The sequence below is a fragment of the Coregonus clupeaformis genome, chromosome 1 (genome assembly GCF_020615455.1).
Source record: "Coregonus clupeaformis isolate EN_2021a chromosome 1, ASM2061545v1, whole genome shotgun sequence".
Taxonomy (NCBI): Eukaryota; Metazoa; Chordata; class Actinopteri; order Salmoniformes; family Salmonidae; genus Coregonus; species Coregonus clupeaformis.
In genome coordinates this window covers 93,697,030-93,723,391 of record NC_059192.1, presented here as the reverse complement: position 1 = coordinate 93,723,391, position 26,362 = coordinate 93,697,030, and the positions used below count along the sequence as shown (strand labels likewise).

General features: G+C 46.8%; 1 protein-coding gene across 1 annotated transcript in view; it reads right to left on the bottom strand.

The window, feature by feature from the left end:
- Nucleotides 1-135: 135 nt before the first annotated feature.
- The window catches only part of fbn1 (fibrillin 1), a gene marked incomplete at its 3' end in the record, with an annotated part of 92,367 nt that continues 66,140 nt past the window's right edge, over nucleotides 136-26,362 (bottom strand). Inside the window, 28 exon segments of the mRNA XM_045223546.1 lie at nucleotides 136-261; nucleotides 513-719; nucleotides 909-1,034; nucleotides 1,387-1,518; nucleotides 2,522-2,644; nucleotides 2,927-3,046; nucleotides 3,161-3,286; nucleotides 3,478-3,540; nucleotides 3,725-3,877; nucleotides 5,290-5,415; nucleotides 6,701-6,820; nucleotides 7,131-7,256; nucleotides 7,406-7,522; nucleotides 7,852-7,977; nucleotides 13,239-13,361; nucleotides 13,857-13,982; nucleotides 14,161-14,232; nucleotides 14,329-14,487; nucleotides 14,890-15,012; nucleotides 17,804-17,929; nucleotides 19,581-19,649; nucleotides 19,778-19,945; nucleotides 20,032-20,154; nucleotides 20,750-20,872; nucleotides 21,704-21,829; nucleotides 21,948-22,070; nucleotides 22,562-22,610; nucleotides 22,612-22,685. Coding sequence (XP_045079481.1) covers nucleotides 136-261; nucleotides 513-719; nucleotides 909-1,034; nucleotides 1,387-1,518; nucleotides 2,522-2,644; nucleotides 2,927-3,046; nucleotides 3,161-3,286; nucleotides 3,478-3,540; nucleotides 3,725-3,877; nucleotides 5,290-5,415; nucleotides 6,701-6,820; nucleotides 7,131-7,256; nucleotides 7,406-7,522; nucleotides 7,852-7,977; nucleotides 13,239-13,361; nucleotides 13,857-13,982; nucleotides 14,161-14,232; nucleotides 14,329-14,487; nucleotides 14,890-15,012; nucleotides 17,804-17,929; nucleotides 19,581-19,649; nucleotides 19,778-19,945; nucleotides 20,032-20,154; nucleotides 20,750-20,872; nucleotides 21,704-21,829; nucleotides 21,948-22,070; nucleotides 22,562-22,610; nucleotides 22,612-22,685 — 3,375 coding nt within the window.

Sequence of the window (26,362 nt, the reverse complement as noted above, 5' to 3'; positions counted from 1 at the left end):
GCTAGAGAGCGAGGAGAAGGAGAGAGACACATTATACTTGGTAGAAGAGAGCCCTGGTCAAAAGTAGTGCACTAAATAGGAAATAGAGTGCCATTTGGGACTCAACCTTAGATAGTGGTAGTGTTGTTGTCTTACCCACACACAGGGTGCCAGTGATATCTGTGGTGTATCCAGTTTTACACACACAGCTGTAGGAGCCCAGGCTGTTGACACACTGTCCGTTCACACACAGGTTCCCCATCACACGACACTCATCTATGTCTGAGGGAGAGAGAGAGAGAGAAAGTCTTGTCAACTACAACATTATCATAATAAACACACATTCATCTGCATTTGCATGATAGAGTAGTCCCCAGGTAGATCCCAACCCTTCATACAGTGGAGGTGGTTTGGTGAGACCTGAAGACAATGTGAGGTCACAGAGCCATTGCCTCGGCTTTAGCTCAGTGGACTAGTGATTGTGTACCATCCACGGTGTAGGGTTGTGTATAGATATGAGTGTATATTTCTACCTTTGCCGTCTGTTGTGTATCCGGGCCCCAGTGGACACATCTTTTTGTACTGTGTGGTCCCAGGTAGAGGACACAGCTCACAGTTAGAGCCCCAGCCTCGTCCTCCATCACAGCAACACTCAGACTTAGTCACACTGTTCCTGCTACTGGACTGCATCTGGCACAATGTAGTCAACACCTCCGTGAAACACAGGCCCTGGCGGTTATCTAGATGAGAGGGGGAGAGGGGGGTGGGGGACGGAGAGAGTGAGTGAGTGAGAGAGAGAGAGAGACTGTTATTTTTTTTGAATGCTTTATTGAGAGAGAGAGAAGGGGGGGGGGGAGAGAGAGAGAGAGAGAGAGAGAGAGAGAGAGAGAGAGAGAGAGAGAGAGATGTAGAGAGAGGGGTGTATTTACCTATACATTCAGTCTGTGTAGGGTTGGCGCTGAAGCCTTGGTCACACCTGCAGCGATAGCTTCCAACCGTGTTCTCACAACGACCGTTCTCACAGATACCTGGCTTAGCAGAGCACTCATTCAGATCTACACATGCGCGCGCGCACCCACGCATTCAAACACACAAACGATGAAGATACAATGATTAAATACAGAACAGATTTGCAGTGTAGTCTGCATAACAATATATCAGCTATTGTAAGATTACGTTAATGTCAGTTTATTGCATTAGTTGGACCAATAATCGTCCTCATGAAATATGGATCCTTATTTTTATGCTACTATATCTGGAATATTCTGTGTGTGTGTACATTGTATGGGATTATACTCATCTTTGGTGTCTTGGCAAGTTTGGTGTATATGTGGATTTAATAACCCCATAACATAGAATAGCCATGAATTGTTGATAAAACCAGAATTGTGTGTGTGTGTGTCTTACCTATACAGCCCTCTCCGTTAGGGGCGCGTGTGTAACCAGGGTTACAGATACACATGTAGGTTCCGATGAGGTTCTTACAGCGCATCCCTCTGCTCTCACAGTCATCCAGCCCATCCTCACACTCATTCTGGTCTGCAGGAGAGAGGAGAGAACACACCGTGAGCGTGTGTACAATAATGTGTGTGTTTGTGTGTGTCTGTGTGTGTGAGCTTGTGTGAATTTGTGCACGTGTGCGTGTCCAAGCTTGTGTGTGTGTGCGTGTGTGCATGTGTGTATGTGTGTGACAAAGTGCTTTCCTGGGTAACAGAGGATGTGTGTATCCAGCCTTCCCCAGAGTATATATAGAGGTCTGTTTAGAATAGTAATGTAAATACCAGCCTATAGTCCAGACACTGACATCTTCCTCCTGTCTCCTGTCTGTCTCTGACTCAACACTAGTCCCATCTCCTCCCCCAATAAAACCCTTGTAATGCTCTCTCCCTCTCCCACCAGAGTGTTTATAAAGTCTTATTGAGATAGATAGAGTTGAAGCAAGGGTGAGGTGGAGACTCCAAGCCTTATGTAAGATGGTAGATAGCTAAAGCCTCATACAGTGACGTCACCGGGGATTAGAAGTAACTGTCACCTCTGAATCCTAAAAGCTGGACATTTCTGGTTTAGCTGTACTGTACTGATGATAGACTTTGGAATGTAGAATGTTTCTCTACATTCTCTATAGTCCCTGCTGTACCTACAGTCCCTACAGTCCATTAATTATCTATAGCAGATTCCAGTCCCTGCCATACCTACAGGCCTATAGTAAGATATCTATAGCAGATTCTAGTCCCTACAGGCACTATAGTAAGACATCTACAGCAGATTCCAGTCCCTACAGGCCCTATAGTAAGACATCTACAGCAGATTCCAGTCCCTACAGGCCCTATAGTAAGACATATACAGCAGATTCCAGTCCCTACAGGCCCTATAGTAAGATATATATAGCAGATTCCAGTCCCTACAGGCCCTATAGTAAGACATATACAGCAGATTCCAGTCCCTACAGGTCCTATAGTAAGACATCTACAGCAGATTCCAGTCCCTACAGGCCCTATAGTAAGACATCTACAGCAGATTCCAGTCCCTACAGTAGCCTTACCTTTGCACATTCTCTTGTCCTCTCGCAGCACGTAGCCCGTCGGACATTTACACTCATAGGAACCAATCACGTTCACGCAGCGGAACGCACACAGCAAAGGATTCTGTGAACACTCGTTCACATCTGGAGACGAGAGAGAGAGAGAGAGAGAGAGAGTGGGGTAGAGAGTGAAATAGAGAGGGAGAGAGAGGGGGGAGGTGGGGAGTGAAAGAGAGAGGGAGAGAGAGAGGGGGAAGGTGGGGAGTGAAAGAGAGAGGGAGAGAGAGAGGGGGAGGTGGGGAGTGAGGGAGAAGATAAGAGAACGGTCAGGTTGTGGGGACGGAACAGAAATGTATAATATAGTGTGCTAGTATGCTACATAGGGTTCTTCCTAGTATGCTAGAAAGTGTGTCAGAATGAGCATACCTTCACAAGACATCATGGGTCCGGGTTCGAAGCCTTCATCACATGCACACTCAAACGCTCCAATCACGTTAGTGCACGTTCCGTTTCCACATGGGTTCCCCAGGTCACACTCATTAGTATCTATAGAACACAAATACAATATGTTTCACAATTACTCCATTCCTGGTAGTGTAATGTGTGTGTGTGTCTGTATGCGTGTGTGTGTGTGTATTTGTGTATAAGGTTAACACCTACCTTCACAGTTGATCCCTGAGGTGTCGAGTCGGAAGCCAAATGGACACTCACATCGGAACGACCCGTCCGTGTTGATACACTGACCGTTATTGCAGATGTTGGGGTTGGTGGTGCACTCATCAATGTCTGGAATATCACACACACACACACACACACACACACACACACACACACACACAATCAGCAAACCATCTCAACCACATCTTGACCAGATTTAGTGTTATTTCTCAGAAGAGACCTGGCCAACATAGCTGCACACTAGTTACAAGACACATAGAGTGATGACAGGACGTATTGCCCATATAAGGTCAACGTACCTATGGGCTGGTCATCAGGGCCAAACACCTGTCCAACCGCATGGCAGAGAGACATAAACGCCTCTGGAACACAAACACACACAATGTAAACATAAACAAACCTGGCTCTGGTCACCTGCAGACAATACCAATAGCCATAGTATAATGATTGAATAAATTCATAATTTATGCATTGATTGATTTATATTAAGTGAGTCAGTAATATAGTGGCTTAGGCTTTTGAGGACCTAGTAGTGTGTGTACCTACCCTCATTCTTGCCGGGGCAGATCTCACAGGGGTCTCCCCAGCCCTGACCAGGCATGGCACTACAGCAACAGTCCGCTTTAGTGGTGTTCAGAGGCTTAGGGGCCATGCAGCGACGACTCTCAAACTTAGTATAACAGTAGTTCACACGGACATCTAGAGGGGGGAATGGAGAAGGAGGGGGAGGGAGAGAGAGGGAGGGAGAGGGGAGAAAGAGAGAAAAATAGTGGGAGGAGAGGGGGAGAGAGAGAGAGAGAAAGAGAGCGAGCGAGAGAGAGAAAGAGAGAGAGTGAAAGAAAGAAAGAAAGAAAGAAAGAAAGAAAGAAAGAAAGAAAGAAAGAAAGAAAGAAAGAAAGAAAGAAAGAAAGAAAGAAAGAAAGAAAGAAAGAAGGAGTGGGAGGAGAGAAAATAGAGAGATGTTATACGGTGCCTAGTGATAGTCAGTGCCAAGCAGCTGCCAGTCTCTCTGGTTGTATAGATCAGTCTGTTGGGCCTCAGCCTCTGTCTGTAACTAGAAACACATGGTGCCTCTCCCTGCTCTGTACTGTTAGTTTACATTTTAGTCATTTAGCAGACGCTCTTATGCAGAGCGACTTACAGGAGCAATTAGGGTTAAGTTTCTTGCGCAAGGGCACATTGACAGATTTTTCACCTAGTCGGTTCAGGATTCAAACCAACAACCTTTTGGTTGCTGGCCCAACACTCTTAACCGCTAGGCTACCTGCCATCACCAGTACTGGCCTGCCGCAAACTCTACACAAAAAAGCTATCTGAACCCCATATATCACTCACACACACACACACACACACACACACACCTGGGTCAGACCCATAGATCAAACACACACACACCTGGCACTAGGAAAGACATGTCAAGGAGTGTCTCCTTACATTTCTCCATGAAACTGATTTGTCAGCTTTTCTGAAACAGAGAGATTTATGTGCCCTGATCCCCTTGCCCTGCTCACAGCTGTGTGTGTGTGTGTGTGTGTGTGTGTGTGTGTGTGTGTGTGTGTGTGTGTGTGTGTGTGTGTGTGTGTGTGTGTGTGTGTGTGTGTGTGTGTCTGAGAGAGAAAGAGAGACAGAGAGAAAGACAGAGGGAATGAGGGACTGTGAAAATAAGTATTTTGGTTCCAGTGGAATTGAGAAGTAGATAAATGAGTGTGTTGTTGGAGAGATGTCTGAGAACAATCTATTACTCTATTGTACTCCTCTAATCCTCCCCTAGTCCTTGCGCATCATTGGACATGATGCGCGAAAAATGCTAATATTGTTACCATGACTTCAATGGGATTTGTGCCACAAATGCTAAAACATTAGCGTTTGGGAAAAGTGCCAGGGAAACTCAACCAAAGCATGGATTGCTGTCATACCTTGTCCATTGACTGCTTACAGGGTAAGGAAACTAATGTCATTTTGTAATTTGGGTGAACTATTCCTTTAAGCCCTTATGGACTGGGTGTGTTTCTGTATGTTTTACCTGTCAGTTTGTTATTTTAGGACAATGGTTTTGAGTTCAGAAGTAAACTCAGCCCCAACCAACACAAACACATACACACACAACTCACCCACGCATCTGCGTCCTGAGGAGGACAGCTGAAAGCCGGCAGGACACACACAGGTGAAGCTGCCTTCAGTGTTGGAGCAGGTCCCAAACAGACAGATGTCTGGGGTCTGAGAACACTCATCAATATCTAGAACACAGAGAGACAGCACTCATCAATTTCTAGAACACAGAGATATAACACTCATCAATATCTAGAACACAGAGATAGAACACTCATCAATATCTAGAACACAGAGATAGAACACTCATCAATATCTAGAACACAGAGATAGAACACTCATCAATATCTAGAACACAGAGATAGAACACTCATCAATATCTAGAACACAGAGATAGAACACTGATCAATATCTAGAACACAGAGATAGAACACTCATCAACATCTAGAACACAGAGATAGAACACTCATCAACATCTAGAACATGGAGATAGAACACACAGATCAATAACTGTAATAATCAATCAGAATAGTGAGTTGAGCTCTAGTCTAATGTATGTTTCTACTGAGACCATTAGTCTAAAATGGCCTCTACAGCACACTCCTCTTACCAACTGGTCCTGTTACTAACTAAACACAATACCAGTGACTTCTAGGAACTACAGAGCATGGAGTGGAATAGAAAGAGCTCTGTACATGACTGTATCTCTTCATCACTCTCACTTTATAAACATATAGAGTGGCTCGTGTTGGCTCGTCTCTCTCTCTCTCGTGTGTGTGTGTGTGTGTGTGTGTGTGTGTGTGTGTGTGTGTGTGTGTGTGTGTGTGTGTGTATGTTTAGGGTTGCAAAGGGAGGGTATATTACTGGAAACTTTCAAAGTTTACCAATAAACTACCAGAATTTGTCCATCTTTCAAGGATGTTATGTAATCTATCACAATACATCTAGTGGCCCTTTTGGGTACTTCAGGTGTCTGTAATTATCTCTGGCCCTCTGTGTGGCCTTATCACATGTAAAATATATGAAATAATTAAATAAGATGATTTAAAAAGAAAAAATAGAATGACAAAGCTGTAAAACATTATACTAAATATAAACCATCAACTTAGTGAACACCATTAGTGTTTAACATGACATTTTCATTTTTTTGACACACGTTTCTTTATTTTACTATGCCAATATGTATCTGTTCTCAATGTTTTGGCGTCAATAGTTGGACGAGTTGCAGAGGTAACTGCCATTGTTGATTAGATGCTTTTTTCATGAATTAGGCTATTTTCTCTTGAACCATATGGTCTATCTACTAGAAATGCATGGACAATATGGACACAGATATAAAAAATTAATACTATATATGAATACATTTTTTCTAAAGTTATTCAAGTATAAATTACCAGAGTTACGATAGATTGCCATAGAGTTTTTGTTAACTTTGGTGAATTACCGGTAGCTTTACAACCCTATGTATGTTACCTTCACAGGTCTCGTCCTGTATGTAGTAGCCAAGTGGGCAGATACACCTGTAGGAGCCGTCCAGATTCTGACAGGTGCCTGGACCACAAGTCCCAGGGTTCACTGCACACTCATTGATGTCTGGGAGACAGAACACACACCACATTACACACACTCAAACTCTTTAGAAATGAAACAAAGTTGAAATACTACATATAATGTTGCTATGAGAGGAGAGAGAGACTGAGAAGAGGAGTGAGAGAGTGATGAAAGAATTAAGATAACGTAAAGGAAAATGAGACGGTTGAGAAAACAGATAAGAGGAGAGAGAAAGGGATGAAAAAGGTGTGAGAGGAGTGTGAGGGGAGAGAGTAATGACAGGATGTATGGAGTGATCAGAAGGGAGGAGAGAGATGGAGATAAGGAGAGAGATAATGTGACAGCTCCTCACCAACACAAATTCTTCCGTCGGCGCTGAGTTCGTAGCCGTCGCGACACACACACACGAAGGAGCCCAGGGTGTTAATACAGTTCCCGTTTCTACACAGCCCTCTTTGGCTCGAACACTCATCAGTATCTGGTAACACAGGCGGAAAGATACAAAATGTAACACACACATTACAAACAATGCCTAGGCTTTAGCTCAGTGGGCTAACACAGTCCTGTGGCGTGCAGAAGACCTGGGTTCAAAACAAAGGTAGTCAACACACACACACACCTACCTACCTATGCAGTCATTGTTGTGTGAGAGCTGAAAGCCAGGGTAACACAGGCAGTTATAGGATCCCACTGTGTTCTTACAGGTGCCGTTCCCACACGGCTGTCTCTCACACTCATCCACATCTACAACAAGACGAGAACATCATTACAACATCACTACAACATTATCACAACCTACTGGCAACCACTCTCTCACCAGGTCCAGTGACTACCTTGACTACTAGACGGAGTACTTATTACAATAATTACTACATCAAACTATCCACTAGTGGAGGTCAATTAGTTATTATTGAACTGCATGTTGCTTTGGAGAGAGGAGTGAGATCATATGTGAAAAAGAGCCCTTGTGATAGGTTGATTCAGCTCGATGGACCATGAAAAATAACTACAGCACTATTCACTAATATCACTGATGGAAGATTGGTGGTTGTTGTTGTTGTTGTTGTACTCACCGATACACATGGCCAGGTCTGATGTAGCCTTGAAACCATTGGGGCAGATACAGCGATAGCTTCCCAACGTATCAATACACTGGCCTGGACTACACACTCCTGGGTTCTCCACACACTCATTACGATCTGTAGAGAGAGAGAGAGAAAAAAAGAGAGGGTCAGGAGATGTGGAACGCACACACACACACACACACACACACACACACACACACACACACACACACACACACACACACACACACTGCAACGCAGCAGTAACTGTATTTCACTGCAGCATTGGCAGACTACAGGACTAACCCCCACAGTGAGACTGGGACAGGGTCAGTTAAGGACAGGGGATCATTAAGGCCACTCAATGTAACTGTGGTCTACAGTGTACACTCTGTTACTGTAGTAACTGTGGTCTACAGTGTACACTCTGTTACTGTAGTTACTGTGGTCTTCAGTGTACACTATGTTACTGTAGTTACTGTGGTCTACAGTGTACACTCTGTTACTGTAGTTACTGTGGTCTACAGTGTACACTATGTTACTGTAGTTACTGTGGTCTACAGTGTACACTCTGTTACTGTAGTTACTGTGGTCTACAGTGTACACTCTGTTACTGTAGTTACTGTGGTCTACAGTGTACACTCTGTTACTGTAGTTACTGTGGTCTACAGTGTACACTATGTTACTGTAGTAACTGTGGTCAACAGTGTACACTCTGTTACTGTAGTTACTGTGGTCTACAGTGTACACTCTGTTACTGTAGTTACTGTGGTCTACAGTGTACACTCTGTTACTGTAGTTACTGTGGTCTACATTGTACACTCTGTTACTGTAGTTACTGTGGTCTACAGTGTACACTCTGTTACTGTAGTTACTGTGGTCTACAGTGTACACTCTGTTACTGTAGTTACTGTGGTCTACAGTGTACACTCTGTTACTGTAGTTACTGTGGTCTACAGTGTACACTCTGTTACTGTAGTTACTGTGGTCTACAGTGTACACTCTGTTACTGTAGTTACTGTGGTCTACAGTGTACACTCTGTTACTGTAGTTACTGTGGTCTACAGTGTACACTGTTACTGTAGTTACTGTGGTCTACAGTGTACACTCTGTTACTGTAGTTACTGTGGTCTACAGTGTACACTCTGTTACTGTAGTTACTGTGGTCTACAGTGTACACTATGTTACTGTAGTTACTGTGGTCTACAGTGTACACTCTGTTACTGTAGTTACTGTGGTCTACAGTGTACACTCTGTTACTGTAGTTACTGTGGTCTACAGTGTACACTATGTTACTGTAGTTACTGTGGTCTATAGTGTACACTCTGTTACTGTAGTTACTGTGGTCTACAGTGTACACTGTTACTGTAGTTACTGTGGTCTACAGTGTACACTGTTACTGTAGTTACTGTGGTCTACAGTGTACACTGTTACTGTAGTTACTGTAGTCTACGTAAAGGATCCAACCCAGTCAGGTTTCAACTGAGACTGCTCTTCTCTGTGTCACGGAGGCTCTCCGCACTGCTAATGCTAACTCTCTCTCCTCTGCTCTTGTCCTTCTAGACCTGTCTGCTGCCTTTGATACTGTGAACCATCAGATCCTCCTCTCCACCCTCTCCGAGTTGGGCATCTCCGGCGCGGCTCACTCTTGGATTGCGTCCTACCTGACCGGTCGCTCCTACCAAGTGGCGTGTCGAGAATCTGTCTCCGCACCACGTGCTCTCACCACTGGTGTCCCCCAGGGCTCAGTTCTAGGCCCTCTCCTATTCTCGCTATACACCAAGTCACTTGGCTCTGTCATATCCTCACATGGCCTCTCCTATCATTGCTACGCAGACGACACACAACTAATCTTCTCCTTTCCTCCTTCTGATAACCAGGTGGCGAATCGCATCTCTGCATGTCTGGCAGACATATAAGTGTGGATGACGGATCACCACCTCAAGCTGAACCTCGGCAAGACGGAGCTGCTCTTCCTCCCGGGGAAGGACTGCCCGTTCCATGATCTCGCCATCACGGTTGACAACTCTGTTGTGTCCTCCTCCCAGAGTGCGAAGAGCCTTTGCGTGACCCTGGACAACACCCTGTCGTTCTCCGCTAACATCAAGGCGGTGACCCGATCCTGTAGGTTCATGCTCTACAACATTCGGAGAGTACGACCCTGCCTTACACAGGAAGCGGCACAGGTCCTAATCCAGGCACTTGTCATCTCCCGTCTGGATTACTGCAACTCGCTGTTGGCTGGGCTCCCTTCCTGTGCCATTAAAACCCTACAACTCATCCAGAATGTCGCAGCCCGTCTGGTGTTCAACCTTCCCAAGTTCTCTCACGTCACCCCACTCCTCCGCACAATCTACTGGCTTCCAGTTGAAGCTTGTATCTGCTACAAGACCATGGTGCTTGCCTACGGAGCTGTGAGGGGAACGGCACCTCCGTACCTTCAGTCTCTGATCAGTCCCTACACCCAAACGAGGGCATTGCGTTCATCCACCTCTGGCCTGCTGGCCCCCCTACCTCTGCGGAAGCACAGTTCCCGCTCAGCCCAGTCAAAACTGTTCGCTGCTCTGGCACCCCAATGGTGGAACAAGCTCCCTCACGACGCCAGGACAGCGGAGTCACTCACCACCTTCCGGAGACACTTGAAACCCCACCTCTTTAAGGAATACCTGGGATAGGATAAAGTAATCCTTCTACCCCCCCTTACCCCACCCCAAATAAAAAAATATATATATATATTGTAAAGTGGTTATCCCACTGGCTATAAGGTGAATGCACCAATTTGTAAGTCGCTCTGGATAAGAGCGTCTGCTAAATGACGTAAATGTAAATGTCTACAGTGTACACTCTGTTACTGTAGTTACTGTGGTCTACAGTGTACACTCTGTTACTGTAGTTACTGTGGTCTACAGTGTACACTCTGTTACTGTAGTTACTGTGGTCTACAGTGTACACTATATGGCTGTAGTTACTGTGGTCTACAGTGTACACTCTGTTACTGTAGTTACTGTGGTCTACAGTGTACACTCTGTTACTGTAGTAACTGTGGTCTACAGTGTACACTCTGTTACTGTAGTTACTGTGGTCTACAGTGTACACTCTGTTACTGTAGTTACTGTGGTCTACAGTGTACACTCTGTTACTGTAGTAACTGTGGTCTACAGTGTACACTCTGTTACTGTAGTTACTGTGGTCTACAGTGTACACTCTGTTACTGTAGTAACTGTGGTCTACAGTGTACACTCTGTTACTGTAGTTACTGTGGTCTACAGTGTACACTCTGTTACTGTAGTTACTGTGGTCTACAGTGTACACTCTGTTACTGTAGTTACTGTGGTCTACAGTGTACACTCTGTTACTGTAGTTACTGTGGTCTACAGTGTACACTCTGTTACTGTAGTAACTGTGGTCTACACCTCCATTGTGTTTCTATACACATAAAAGCAGGAAGAACAACAGGATGCTGCTATTGAAAAGGATTGGTCCATATTACAGGCCGGTGTACATTCCTTTCTCACATAGCTACTCTGAGGGGTGTGTGCTGCTTTCTAGGCTTTGCTCTCATCATAATCTAGGGTGTTTTGCAGGGAGCTCCTCTAGGAGGGGTAAGATATGCAGCACAGCCCCCTGGTCCCTGACACATGCCTCACATACTCACACTCTCATTTCACTCTCACTAACTAACGACTAACCAGGACAGCATGTCTAACACATTCCTCTACACAGTCTTCTATTCTTCTATCCCTCTACCCCCTCCCTGGTCTCCTGCTGCCTCTACCGCCTCCCTGGTCTCCTGCTGCCTCTACCCCCTCCCTGGTCTCCTGCTGCCTCTACCCCCTCCCTGGTCTCCTGCTGCCTCTACCCCCTCCCTGGTCTCCTGCTGCCTCTACCCCCTCCCTGGTTTCCTGCTGCCTCTACCCCCTCCCTGGTCTCCTGCTGCCTCTACCCCCTCCCTGGTCTCCTGCTGCCTCTACCCCCCTCCCTGGTCTCCTGCTGCCTCTACCCCCTCCCTGGTTTCCTGCTGACTCTACCCCCTCCCTGGTCTCCTGCTGCCTCTACCCCCCTCACTGGTCTCCTGCTGCCTCTACCCCCTCCCTGGAGTCCTGCTGCCTCTACCCCCTCCCTGGTCTCCTGCTGCCTCTACCCCCTCCCTGGTCTCCTGCTGCCTCTACCCCCTCCCTGGTCTCCTGCTGCCTCTAACCCCTCCCTGGTGTCCTGCTGCCTCTACCCCCTCCCTGGTCTCCTGCTGCCTCTACCCCCTCCCTGTTTTCCTGCTGCCTCTACCCCCTCCCTAGTCTCCTGCTGCCTCTACCCCCTCCCTGGTCTCCTGCTGCCTCTACACCCTCCCTGGTCTCCTGCTGCCTCTCCGTCTGTTGGTCTGTCTGTCTGTCTCTATGGTGCCAGTCTGTTTGTGATTTAGACTAGAACTCCTTTGTCTTTGTCATGTCATCGAACAAAAATGTTTGGTATGACAAAATCATTGTATTTGGCATGGCAACGACAGAAACAGACTGACACCAGGAATATGGGATCTATTTAGTAAACATTCATTTTTCTTCTCCCTTTCTTCTCCTCCCTGACACTCACCCCATCCTCCCCCATCCTCCCCCATCCTCCCCCATCCTCTCCCATCCTCTCCCATCCTCTCCCATCCTCACCCATCCTCACCCATCCTCACCCATCCTCCCCATTCTCCCCCCATCCTCCCCCATCCTCACCCATCCTCCCCATTCTCCCCCATCCTCCCCCATCCTTACCCATCCTCCCCCATCCTCCCCCATCCTCTCCCATCCTCATCCATCCTCACCCATCCTCCCCATCCTCCCCCATCCTCACCCATCCTCACCCATTCTCCCCCATCCTTACCCAGACACTATTCTCTCCCCCATCCTTACCCAGACACTATTCTTTCCCCCATCCTTACTCAGACACGATCCTCTCCCCCATCCTTACCCAGACACTATCCTCTCCCCCATCCTTACCCAGACACTATCCTCTCCCCCATCCTTACCCAGACACTATTCTTTCCCCCATCCTTACTCAGACACGATCCTCTCCCCCCATCCTTACCCAGACACTATCCTCTCCCCCATCCTTACCCAGACACTATCCTCTCCCCCATCCTTACCCAGACACTATCCTCTCCCCCATCCTCACCCAGACACTGTCCTCTCATCCACCCTCACCCAGACACTGTCCTCTCATCCACCCTCACCCAGACACTGTCCTCTCATCCACCCTCACCCAGACACTGTCCTCTCATCCACCCTCACCCATCCTCCCCTGTCCTCCCCTACCCTTACCTTTCCTACTCCATATTTTAGTGATTGAAGTCTTAACCAGGCATTGTCTTCTCATCACACATCCTCACCCCTCCCTCCTCCCTCCTCCATCCTTACCCAGACACTGTCCAGTGGGGGTGAAGCGGTATCCAGGTTTACATTCACAGCGGTAACTACCAGGCATGTTGAGACAGCCTGCATTCTGCTGGCACACTGGCCCATTCTGACACTCATCAATGTCTAAGAGGGAGGGAGAGGGAAGGGGAGAGGGAGAGAGAGAGAGAGAGAGAGAGAGAGAGAGAGAGAGAGAGAGAGAGAGAGAGAGAGAGAGAGAGAGAGAGAGAGAGAGAGAGAGAGAGAGAGAGAGAGAGAGAGAGAGAGAGAGAGAGAGAGAGAAAATACAACAATTTATGATTTACTCATAGATATTTCACTAAAGCAAATAGACCCTAAGATCTGTCATACATGTGCAACTGTCTAAAACCCAATCCGGCTTGGAGGTCCATGAAAAGGTGACATGATCTCAGAGGGTTTTATACAGCAACACCATGCAGTCAAAGAAATACAAAAAGATATAAGGCTGCCATTCAATCCACTCTTTTAAAGGTAATTTACGCTTGAGCCAACATGCCCAGTGTTTACTGTGAATGCGCCTCAGATTGAATCCCAGCCAAAGACTATAAAGAGTAGCAGTTCTATGAGCACACAGCATGAAGCCAAGGGGGCGGGCCTTACCTTCACAGATAAGCAGCTTGTCATTGTACAGGAAGCCCATTGGACACTCACACCTGAAGCTGCCAATCATGTTGATACACACGCCGTTCTCACACACACCTGGGATTTCCCTGCACTCATCGATGTCTGGAACACACACATGTACGCAGGCAGACACACACAAACACACACACACACAAACACACACACACAAACACAAACAGATACACAGAATAACTTTTTTAAATGTTTTTATTAGTCCTGTGAAGCTGTATACTGGATTTGATTACAATAGTGTCCTTCCACTGGTAGTGGTGTAACTTACCGATGACCTGTCCTGTGTAGATATCAATGTAGTATCCTGGTCTCTCACTTCCACACAGAATGGCAAACTCATCTAGGGACAGACAGATGGCAGATTTGAGTGTGTGTGTGTGTGTGCTCAGTGCATTCTGCGTGTAGTGAACATATGTCTCTGTGTTTGTGTACTCACTGGTGCTGGGTACAGGACACTGTTCACAGGGTCTGTTCCAGGCCCGTCCGATGTTGTAGGAGCAGCAGCACATCTTCTTGGTCATGTTGAAGGTCAACTCTCCGTCACACGTCCCGTTGTCAGAGTAGAAGTTCCTGTAGCAGAAACTCTTCCTCATGTCTACGGGTGGGAAGGGACAAACAACCATTAGTCACACGGTGTTGTAGAAGGTGAGGTGCGACACTCTCTCCATTATAAAAAATATAGTTTATTCTAGATCCATAGTTAAAAACATACTGTGACGTTTTGGTCAGAGACCTTCATCAGACATGGTGTTGTGATGACATAATGTTGTAGAGGATGGATGTAACACATAACACGTCGGCATTGTAAAACCAATCTGTTCTGAATTTACCTGCCTGTATAGATAAAGGTTACATCCAGTAAATAAAATAACTACAAATGATTCTAGCTGTTTCTATTGTAGTCAGAAAACAACAGTATTCAGACCACACACTCTGTATGTAGTTAAATACATTATTGTTTAAGAGAGAGTAGTACAGTGTATTGTACTGTACCTACCCATACAGTTGTTTCCTCCATTGACCTGCATGTAGTCCACAGGGCAGATACAGGTGTAGTTTCCTATGGTGTTGTAACACTGGCCTGGTCCACAGATACCTGGACGCTCACACTCATTAACATCTACACAGAGAGAGAGACAGAAAGAGAGAGGAAACAGTCATGTTAAACACAGCTATATGGTGTTCTTTAAGGCGAGGTAGAGGTTAGTGGCCTTCTCTGGGAGTTAGAGGGCTGTGAGTGAGAGCTGAGGTAGAGGTTGGTGGCCTTCTCTGGGAGTTAGAGGGCTGTGAGTGAGAGCTGAGGTAGAGGTTAGTGGCCTTCTCTGGGAGTTAGAGGGCTGTGAGTGAGAGCTGAGGTAGGGGTTGGTGGCCTTCTCTGGGAGTTAGAGGGCTGTGAGTGAGAGCTGAGGTAGGGGTTGGTGGCCTTCTCTGGGAGTTAGAGGGCTGTGAGTGAGAGCTGAGGTAGGGGTTGGTGGCCTTCTCTGGGAGTTAGAGGGCTGTGAGTGAGAGCTGAGGTAGAGGTTAGTGGCCTTCTCTGGGAGTTAGAGGGCTGTGAGTGAGAGCTGAGGTAGAGGTTAGTGGCCTTCTCTGGGAGTTAGAGGGCTGTGAGTGAGAGCTGAGGTAGAGGTTAGTGGCCTTCTCTGGGAGTTAGAGGGCTGTGAGTGAGAGCTGAGGTAGGGGTTGGTGGCCTTCTCTGGGAGTTAGAGGGCTGTGAGTGAGAGCTGAGGTATGGATTGGTGGCCTTCTCTGGGAGTTAGAGGGCTGTGAGTGAGAGCTGAGGTAGAGGTTAGTGGCCTTCTCTGGGAGTTAGAGGGCTGTGAGTGAGAGCTGAGGTAGAGGTTAGTGGCCTTCTCTGGGAGTTAGAGGGCTGTGAGTGAGAGCTGAGGTAGGGGGTTGGTGGCCTTCTCTGGGAGTTAGAGGGCTGTGAGTGAGAGCTGAGGTAGGGGTTGGTGGCCTTCTCTGGGAGTTAGAGGGCTGTGAGTGAGAGCTGAGGTAGGGGTTGGTGGCCTTCTCTGGGAGTTAGAGGGCTGTGAGTGAGAGCTGAGGTAGAGGTTAGTGGCCTTCTCTGGGAGTTAGAGGGCTGTGAGTGAGAGCTGAGGTAGGGGTTAGTGGCCTTCTCTGGGAGTTAGAGGGCTGTGAGTGAGAGCTGAGGTAGGGGTTGGTGGCCTTCTCTGGGAGTTAGAGGGCTGCGAGTGAGAGCTGAGGTAGGGGTTGCTGGCCTTCTCTGGGAGTTAGAGGGCTGTGAGTGAGAGCTGAGGTAGAGGTTAGTGGCCTTCTCTGGGAGTTAGAGGGCTGTGAGTGAGAGCTGAGGTATGGATTGGTGGCCTTCTCTGGGAGTTAGAGGGCTGTGAGTGAGAGCTGAGGTAGAGGTTGGTGGCCTTCTCTGGGAGTTAGAGGGCTGTGAGTGAGAGCTGAGGTAGAGGTTAGTGGCCTTCTCTGGGAGTTAGAGGGCTGTGAGTGAGAGCTGAGGTATGGATTGGTGGCCTTCTCTGGGAGTTAGAGGGCTGTGAGTGAGAGCTGGCTGGGAATCTTGTACAGCTATTGATATGACAAAGTTGTTTTAGGTTCTGTCAGGTCATTAGTAGCCTACAGACTGTCTACTGCACCACTGTACTAGAACCATGTAGCCTGCTTGGCAGAGAGGAGAGAGTGTACAGAGAACCGGCTGATATGAAGACAGACAGACAGACATCACCGCTTTGTTCCCCTGGTCTGGACTACAAACACTCTGCAATTAAACAGCTATTAGGCTTTTTTCCTATCTCTCTTTGTCTTCCCATTCTCTCTCTCTCTCTCTCTCTCTCTCTCTCTCTCTCTCTCTCTCTCTCTCTCTCTCTCTCTCTCAGTCACTCTCTGTTTCTCTCTCTTTCTCTCTCTCAGTCTCTCTCTCTCCCTTTACGCTCACTCGCTCTCTATCTCTCTTTCTACCTCCTCTCTCTCGATCTGTCTCTATTTCTCAGTCTCTTTCTTTCTCTCCCCCTCTCTCCCCTCTCTCTCTTTCTCTCTTGCTCAGGTCTGTGTTTAGTAGACGGAGTGTTCCTCCCTCAGGATAGATGTGACCACATCAGAGGGGCAAGAACAGCCTTCCTCTGGTCACAGTTACAGACACACTGACATCAGAACTCTGTTATTGTCCTGCAGTTAGAACATTATGGACAGATGATGTCATTTGTATCCTGAGAACTAACTTATGATGAGTTGTGTTGTTAGGAGAGAGAGAGGAACCAGAGAGTTATGATGAGTTGTGTTGTTAGGAGAGACAGAGAGGAACCAGAGAGTTATGATGAGTTGTGTTGTTAGGAGAGACAGAGAGGAAGCAGAGAGTTATGATGAGTTGTGTTGTTAGGAGAGAGAGAGAGAGAGAGAGAGAGAGAGAGAGAGAGAGAGAGAGAGAGAGAGAGAGAGAGAGAGAGAGAGGAACCAGAGAGTTATGATGAGTTGTGTTGTTAGGAGAGAGAGAGAGGGAAAGAGGGAAAGAGAGAGAGAGAGAGAGAGAGAGAGAGAGAGAGAGAGAGAGAGAGAGAGAGAGAGAGAGAGAGAGAGAGAGAGAGAGAGAGAGAGACAGAGAGACAGAGACAGAGAGGAACCAGAGCTATGAGACAATCAGCCACAGCAGACCTACAGGACAGGGTCTGGTCATTCATTACTCTCTATTCTTCTCTTTTCTCTCTTTTCACCTCCTGTCTTCCAAAAACACTCCTCGCTGTCTGGACTCAATTTCCTGTCCAGCTACATGTCTTTGTGTGTGTGTGTGTGTGTGTGTGTGTGTGTGTGTGTGTGTGTGTGTGCGTGCTGCCTGCGTGTGTATGACGATAGTGTGTGAGTAGTGTATGTGTGTGTGCGTTCGGGTGTGCGAGCGTTTGCACGTGTGTGTGTTTATGAGGGCCATGAGTATGTGTGTGTGTCCGTACCTTCACAGACTCTGTTCTCCTCGTTGAGTTGGAAGCCTTTGGGACATTCACACTGGAAGCTACCGAAGGTGTTGATGCAGTGTCCTCCTTGACACAGGCCTGGCAGCTCCTGGCACTCATTGATGTCTGAATGGAGACGAGAACACAGAGATAGGGGTTAGGTTGAACTAACCTTCCAGTGTTGTAGTGATGGGGTTAGAGGTCAGGGGTTAGGGTTGAACTAACCTTCCAGTGTTGTAGTGATGGGGTTAGAGGTCAGGGGTTAGGTTGAACTAACCTTCCAGTGTTGTAGTGATGGGGTTAGAGGTCAGGGGTTAGGTTGAACTAACCTTCCAGTGTTGTAGTGATGGGGTTAGAGGTCAGGGGTTAGGGTTGAACTAACCTTCCAGTGTTGTAGTGATGGGGTAGCAGGGGTTAGGTTGAACTAACCTTCCAGTGTTGTAGTGATGGGGTTAGAGGTCAGGGGTTAGGTTGAACTAACCTTCCAGTGTTGTAGTGATGGGGTTAGAGGTCAGGTTTAGGTTCTCCGGAAGGTGGTGAGTGACTCCGCTGTCCTGGCGTCGTGAGGGAGCTTGTTCCACCATTGCACCCCAATGGTGGAACAAGCTCCCTCACGACGCCAGGATAGCGGAGTCACTCACCACCTTCCGGAGACATTTGAAACCCCACCTCTTTAAGGAATACCTGGGATAGGATAAAGTAATCCTTCTACCCCCCCAAAATAAATAAATAAATAAAAAATAACATTGTAAAGTGGTTATCCCACTGGCTATAAGGTGAATGCACCTATTTGTAAGTCGCTCTGGATAAGAGCGTCTGCTAAATGACGTAAATGTAAATGTAAATGTCAGGGGTTTGGTTGAACTAACCTTCCAGTGTTGTAGTGATGGGATTAGAGGTCAGGGTTAGGTTGAACTAACCTTCCAGTGTTGTAGTGATGGGATTAGAGGTCAGGGTTAGGTTGAACTAACCTTCCAGTGTTGTAGTGATGGGGATAGGGGTTAATCACGCAATTAAACAGAACATAGGATCTTTATTGGGGTTAGGGTTGAACTAACCTTCCAGTGTTGTAGTGATGGGGATAAATCACGCAATTAAACAGAACATTACATTTACATTTACGTCATTTAGCAGACGCTCTTATCCAGAGCGACTTACAGTCATGCGTGCATAAATTTTTGTGTATGTGATCCCCGGGGATCGAACCCACAACCCTGGCGTTGCAAACGCCATGCTCTACCAACTGAGCTACATAGGATCTTTATGGGGGTTAGGGTTGAACTAACCTTCTAGTGTTGTAGTGATGGGGATAGGGGTTAATCACGCAATTAAACAGAACATTACATTTACGTCATTTAGCAGACGCTCTTATCCAGAGCGACTTACAGTTAGTGTACAGTATTCTATGGGTTAGAGGTCAGGCCCCCCGTTAGGGATCGAACCCCAACCCTTCCAGCCATGCTCTACCAACTGAGCTACATAGGTCTTTATGGGGGTTAGGGTTGAACTAACCTTCCAGTATGACAGTGATGGCGTTAGAGGTCAGGGGTTAGGGTTGAACTAACCTTCCAGTATGACAGTGATGGGGTTAGAGGTCAGGGGTTAGGGTTGAACTAACCTTCCAGTATGACAGTGATGGGGTTAGAGGTCAGGGTTTAGGGTTGAACTAACCTTCCAGTATGACAGTGATGGGGTTAGAGGTCAGGGGTTAGGGTTGAACTAACCTTCCAGTATGACAGTGATGGGGTTAGAGGTCAGGGGTTAGGGTTGAACTAACCTTCCAGTATGACAGTGATGGGGTTAGGTCTGAATCCCTCTCCTCCAGGACACAACGTCTTGTACTCCGCTGGAAGACAAAATATGTATTAACTACATCAAAACATTCAGGGATCTTTTCATGCAACAGAAGGTTTATTCTAAGTTATTCTGATGTGAGTGTTGGGTTAGATGGGGTGATAGGTTAGACTGACTCACAGGAGTTGAGAGGAGGGCAGGCTTCGCAGGGTGTTCCCCAGGCCTGCCCTAGAGAACAGCAGCAGGAGGCTTTGGACACCGCCACACCGATCTCATTGGAACAGACCAAACTCTCAGACGCATCCCCCCGCATCCGCACGTCCAGATAGCAGTCACCAGAACGAGTGTCTGGGTAGGAACACACACACTCAGTCATCTCCCATCAGAATGACCCATACTGAAAGTGTGTGTGTGAGCCCAGAGCGATGTCTCACCTACGCAACCCACGCGTGTGGGGTTGAGTTCGAAGTCTTGAGGACAGTTACAGATGTAGCTACCTGGGGTGTTGACACACAGCCCACTGATACAGGTGGTCGGGTCAGCACACTCATTAATGTCTGATAGGGGGAGGGGGGGAGAGAGAGAGAAAGAGAGAGACAGTATTAGCATGCAATAACATTAAGACAGTCACAAATGGCTCAGTGTGCACCCTAGTGATGTGATGTGTGTGTGCGTGTGTGTGCTTGTGTGCATGTGTGTGGTATTAGGGAGTGGGAGTGGGTGTCAGTGCCATACTGATTGATTGATTGCTTCTGTGGACAGGTGTCTTTTATACAGGTAACAAACTGAGATTAGGAGCACTCCCTTTAAGAGTGTGCTCCTAATCTCAGCTCGTTACCTGTATAAAAGACACCTGGGAGCCAGAAATCTTTCTGATTGAGAGGGGGTCAAATACTTATTTCCCTCATTAAAATGCAAATCAATTTATAACATTTTTGACATGCGTTTTTCTGGATTTTTTTGTTGTTATTCTGTCTCTCACTGTTCAAATAAACCTACCATTAAAATTATACACTGATCATTTCTTTGTCAGTGGGCAAACGTACAAAATCAGCAGGGGATCAAATACTTTTTTCCCTCACTGTACCTATGTTAACAGGTGTGTGTGTGTGTGTGTGTGTGTGTGTGTGTGTGTGTGTGTGTGTGGTTTACCTGTGCAGTTGCCTCCACTCCTGTCCAGCTCATAGCCGATGCTACACTGACACCTGAACAGCCCCGGAATGTTCTGACACCTTCCATTCACACAGATATCGGCAAATGTACACTCGTCTATGTCTGTGGGAGGGAGGGAGAGAGAGAAGGAGACAGAGAGAGAGAACAGTTAGAGAGGGAGTCCAGCTGTGAAGGATTAGTGGATCATGGGATGGAGGGACGGAGGTGGAAAATGGGCATCAGCGAGAGAGAGACAGGAAGTGAAGAGTTCTCACCTCTATGACTGACAGTTCTGGGGCACAACTACCCAGGATGAACAGGGACACACACACACACACACACACACACACACACACACACCACACAAACACACACACAGACATGAACGACACAAAGCATGTAGGCACGCACACATGCATGACACGACACAACGCACGCACTAAGACACACACATACATACAGTACACACACACACACCAGGGTTGGTGTATGTTCCAGTCAATTCAGGAAGTATACAAAAATTCCAATTCCAATTCTCTTGAATGCTTTGGTTTGGTTAAGGGACACACACACACTAAGGGACACACACACACACACACTCATGCTGACAGAATACCAGTGTGCTGCAGTTTATTTTTAAAATATTGGTTTTTGAAGTCTAAAGTTAAACATAATGAGACCAGTTTGGGCATGTATCTCATTCCAGCCCTGTGTTTTATTGGCAATAGAAACCTCTCCTTTCTCTTTATTAAAGCATAACTGTAAACTATATATAAACTATAAACATATCGACTATTCCAAAACATCCTTCTTTTACAGTGTATCATATGTACATTACTAACAGCATGTAACTGTTAGACAGACAGGTATAATATAATATTATGAAATATGATAAAACATTTACAAACGCTAAAAATACACCCAGGGTTGCCAGGGTTTCAGTAAGTGTCTTACCCTCGCAGGCTTTTCCGTCCGGGGTTGGGATGAAGCCCATGTCACACTCGCAGCGGTAGCCTCCAGGAACATTCAGACAGTTGCCGCTCTCACACAGGTTCACGTTATCCGCACATTCATCGCTGTCTGTACCAGAACACATAAACACATCATTACAAATCACTTCACTAAGAATAATAAGCAGGTACTGAGATCTACAGTCAAGTCAAATATTTGAACATGAGTCAGCGTGTGAGCGTGTGACCTGAGCAGTAGAAGCCGTCCCCAGAGAATCCGTCTTTGCAGTGGCAGCGGTAGGATCCCATGGTGTTCAGACAGTCTGCGTTGTTGCTGCACATGTGGGTCCCGTTGGAACACTCATCCAGGTCTGAAACACACACAGATGGTTGATTATTGATGCTTGATAACCGATTAATAACTGCTATAGATAGTTTTACATGTAGCTGGGTTGATAGCAAATCTATAACTGGTACACATAACTGAATATTGTTGTTTATAACAACAATGGTTTATAACTGGTATACTGGTAGATGTTTTAAAAATGTTTCAGATACAGTAGTTATACCATAGTTGGTGGTTATTGGTTACTACAAGTCATAAGTGGTCATAGCTAGTCACAGCTGGTCATAGCTGTTCATAGCTGTTCCTACCTGTTCATAGCTGGTTATAGCTGGTCATACAGTAGCTGGTCAGAGCTGGTCATAGCTGGTTATAGCTGGTCATAGCTGGTTATAGCTGGTCATAGGTTGTTCCTACCTGTTCATGGCTGTTCATAGCTGGTTATAGCTGATCATAGGTTGTTCCTACCTGTTCATGGCTGTTCATAGCTGGTTATAGCTGATCATAGGTTGTTCCTACCTGTGCATTTGATCCCGTCTCCAATCCATCCCGGAGCACAGCTACACTTTGAAGCTGCCAGCCGTGTTGGTGCATGAGGCATGTCTGTCACAGTTATGGGCCCCGATCTCACACTCATTAATATCTACAGAGAGAGAGAGATGAGAGTTAGTATGAAACTCACTTATGAAAAGTTTACGGGTTGTTTGTGTTTGGTCGACTGATGTGTCTTGTGTTACTGCGTGGTTGTTGTTAGGTCGATGTTTGGTTGACTGTTCGGTGTGTCCTGGGTAATTGACATCTGCTCAGAGGCATACAAGTCATAAGTGGTCATAGCTAGTCACAGCTGGTCATAGCTGTTCATAGCTGTTCCTACCTGTTCATAGCTGGTTATAGCTGGTCATACAGTAGCTGGTCAGAGCTGGTCATAGCTGGTTATAGCTGGTCATAGCTGGTTATAGCTGGTCATAGGTTGTTCCTACCTGTTCATGGCTGTTCATAGCTGGTTATAGCTGATCATAGGTTGTTCCTAGGTTGTTGGCATGGGTCCTCAGATCCTCAAAAAATTCTACAGCTGCACCATCGAGAGCATCCTGACTGGTTGCATCACCGCCTGGTATGGCAACTGCTTGGCCTCTGACCGCAAGGCACTACAGAGGGTAGTGCGTACGGCCCAGTACATCACTGGGGCAAAGCTCCCTGCCATCCAGGACCTCTATACCAGGCGGTGTCAGAGGAAGGCCCTCAAAATTGTCAAAGACTCCAGCCACCCTAGTCATAGACTGTTCTCTCTGCTACCGCCGCAAGCGGTACCGGAGTGCCAAGTCTAGGTCCAAAAGACTTCTCAACAGCTTCTACCCCCAAGCCATAAGACTCCTGAACAGCTAATCATGGCTACCCGGACTATTTGCACTGCCCCCCCACCCCATCCTTTTTACGCTGCTGCTACTCTGTTAAGTATTTATGCATAGTCACTTTAACTCTACCCACATGTACATATGCCCTCAACTACCTCAACTAGCGGTGCCCCGCACATTGACTATGCAACGGTACCCCCTGTATATATAGCCTCCCTACTGTCACTTTATTTTACTGTATATATAGCCTCCCTACTGTCACTTTATTTTACTTCTGCTCTTTTTTCTCAACACTTTTTTGTTGTTGTTTTATTCTTACTTTTTGTTTAAAATAAATGCACTGTTGGTTAAGGGCTGTAAGTAAGCATTTCACTGTAATGTCTGCACCTGTTGTATTCGGCGCATGTGACCAATAAAATTTGATTTGATTTGATTTGATTTGATACACTGAAGCCAGCTCACATCGGCCTCGAATGAAATGAATGATGAAATGAGAAAGATATACTGCTCTGCTGCTACAGGACCAGAAAATAACCCTAGCACTCAACTGCTCTCTATCTCTCTCTCTCTCTATCTCTCTCTTTCTCACCCTCTCGCTCTCCCTCTCTCTCTCTCCCTCTCCTTCTCTCTCTCCTTCTCTCTCTCTTTATCTGATTCCGTCTCTCTGGTCTGGTTCAGTCTATCTGGTATGGTTCCGTCTCTCTGGTCTGGTTCAGTCTCTCTGGTCTGGTTCAGTCTCTATGGTCTGGTTCAGTCTCTCTGGTCTGGTTCAGTCTCTCTGGTCTGGTTCAGTCTCTCTGGTCTGGTTCAGTCTCTCTGTTCTGGTTCAGTCTCTCTGTCCTGGTTCAGTCTCTCTGGTCTGGTTCAGCCTCTCTGGTCTGGTTCAGCCTCTCTGGTCTGGTTCAGTCTCTCTGGTATGATTCAGTCTCTCTGGTCTGGTTTAGTCTCTCTGGTCTGGTTCAGTCTCTCTGGTCTGGTTCAGTCTATCTGGTATGGTTCAGTCTCTCTGGTCTGGTTCTGTCTCTCTGGTCTGGTTCAGTCTCTCTGTTCTGGTTCAGTCTCTCTGGTTGGTTCAGTCTCTCTGGTCTGGTTCAGTCTCTCTGTTCTGGTTCAGTCTCTCTGGTTGGTTCAGTCTCTCTGTTCTGGTTCAGTCTCTCTGGTTGGTACAGTCTCTCTGGTCTGGTTCAGTCTCTCTGGTCTGGTGCAGTCTCTCTGGTCTGGTTCAGTCTCTGGTATGGTTCAGCCTCTCTGGTATGGTTCAGTCTCTCTGGTCTGGTTCAGTCTCTCTGCTCTGGTCTGGTTCAGTCTCTCTCTCTGGTCTGGTTCAGTCTCTCTGGTATGGTTCAGTCTCTCTGGTCTGGTTCAATCTCTCTGGTATGGTTCAGCCTCTGGTCTGGTTCAGTCTCTCTGGTCTGATTCAGTCTCTCTGGTCTGGTTCAATCTCTCTGGTCTGGTTCAGTCTCTCTGGTCTGATTCAGTCTCTCTGGTCAGGTTCAGTCTCTCTGGTTTGGTTCAGTCTCTCTGGTCTGGTTCAGTCTCTCTGCTCTGGTTCAGTCTCTCTGGTCTGGTTCAGTCTCTCTGGTCTAATTCAGTCTCTCTGGTCTGGTTCAGTCTCTCTGGTCTGATTCAGTCTCTCTGGTCAGGTTCAGTCTCTCTGGTTTGGTTCAGTCTCTCCGGTCTGGTTCAGTCTCTCTGGTCTGGTTCAGTCTCTCTGGTCTGATTCAGTCTCTCTGGTCAGGTTCAGTCTCTCTGGTTTGGTTCAGTCTCTCCGGTCTGGTTCAGTCTCTCTGGTCTGGTTCAGTCTCTCTGGTCTAATTCAGTCTCTCTGGTCTGGTTCAGTCTCTCTGGTCTGGTTCAGTCTCTCTGGTCTGGTTCAGTCTCTCTGGTCTGGTTCAGTCTCTCTGGTCAGGTTCAGTCTCTCTGGTCTGGTTCAGTCTCTCTGGTCTGGTTCAGTCTCTCTGGTCTGGTTCAGTCTCTCTGGTCTGGTTCAGTCTCTCTGGTCTGGTTCAGTCTCTCTGGTCTGATTCAGTCTCTCTGGTCTGGTTCAGTCTCTCTCTCTGGTCTGGTCTGGCTCAGTCCTTATGGTCTGCATGTCCAGGCCTTTCTACCACTCAAGACTCTCATTGGAGCAGCTAACCTCCACCACAGGCATTCAGACCTACTGCCCATCAACAAAAACAACTCCAACTGGATTTGTGACAGTGTAGGCTAGATAGTGTGTGTGTGTGTGTGTGTGTGTGTGTGTGTGTGTGTGTGTGTGTGTGTGTGTGTGTGTGTGTGTGTGTGTGTGTGTGTGTGTGTGTGCGTGCGTGTATTTGTCAGATTTCATAAATGTACAAGTTTGTATTAATACGCATGTGTGAGTTGGAAATGTGTTTTTTTGCATATCCCAACTATTTGGTAGACACCCTCAGAGAGTGGGGACACGGCCAGGGTCTTCCATTATCAACGGCAACCCTGGAGCAATTAGGGTTAAGGGCCTTTCTCAAGGGCACATTGATAGGTTTTTGTGTGTGTGGTGATTTTGTACCAGAACCCCTTTTAAACGTTAATGGCTGGCATGTTTCTTGGTCCAGACGTGAGTTTGGAAAGCAAATCTGTACAGATACGATTCATATAAACCCCATGGTTATGGCATGCCTGGCCTTAACTCTACTAATAAACATAAACTCCTTTCATTACAAACCCATTACAATTACATTACCAAGCATTATAAGTACATCTCCCTCTCTCAAGATAGATTATTGCTTAGATTATTAGCTATAATGATCAAATACCGCTCCATGTTAAAACAGACCAGGACATTCATAAATGAGAACGATTAATGAGAGCAGTTAAACTCTCTCTATCTGGTCAAAACAAAGCTTTTACATCATTGTCTCCTACATGCTTTATCTGTGGACTAGTAGTAGTGTGAGCAGTTTATCAGACATATAACTCCAAACTCCATAAGGGCTATGATTCA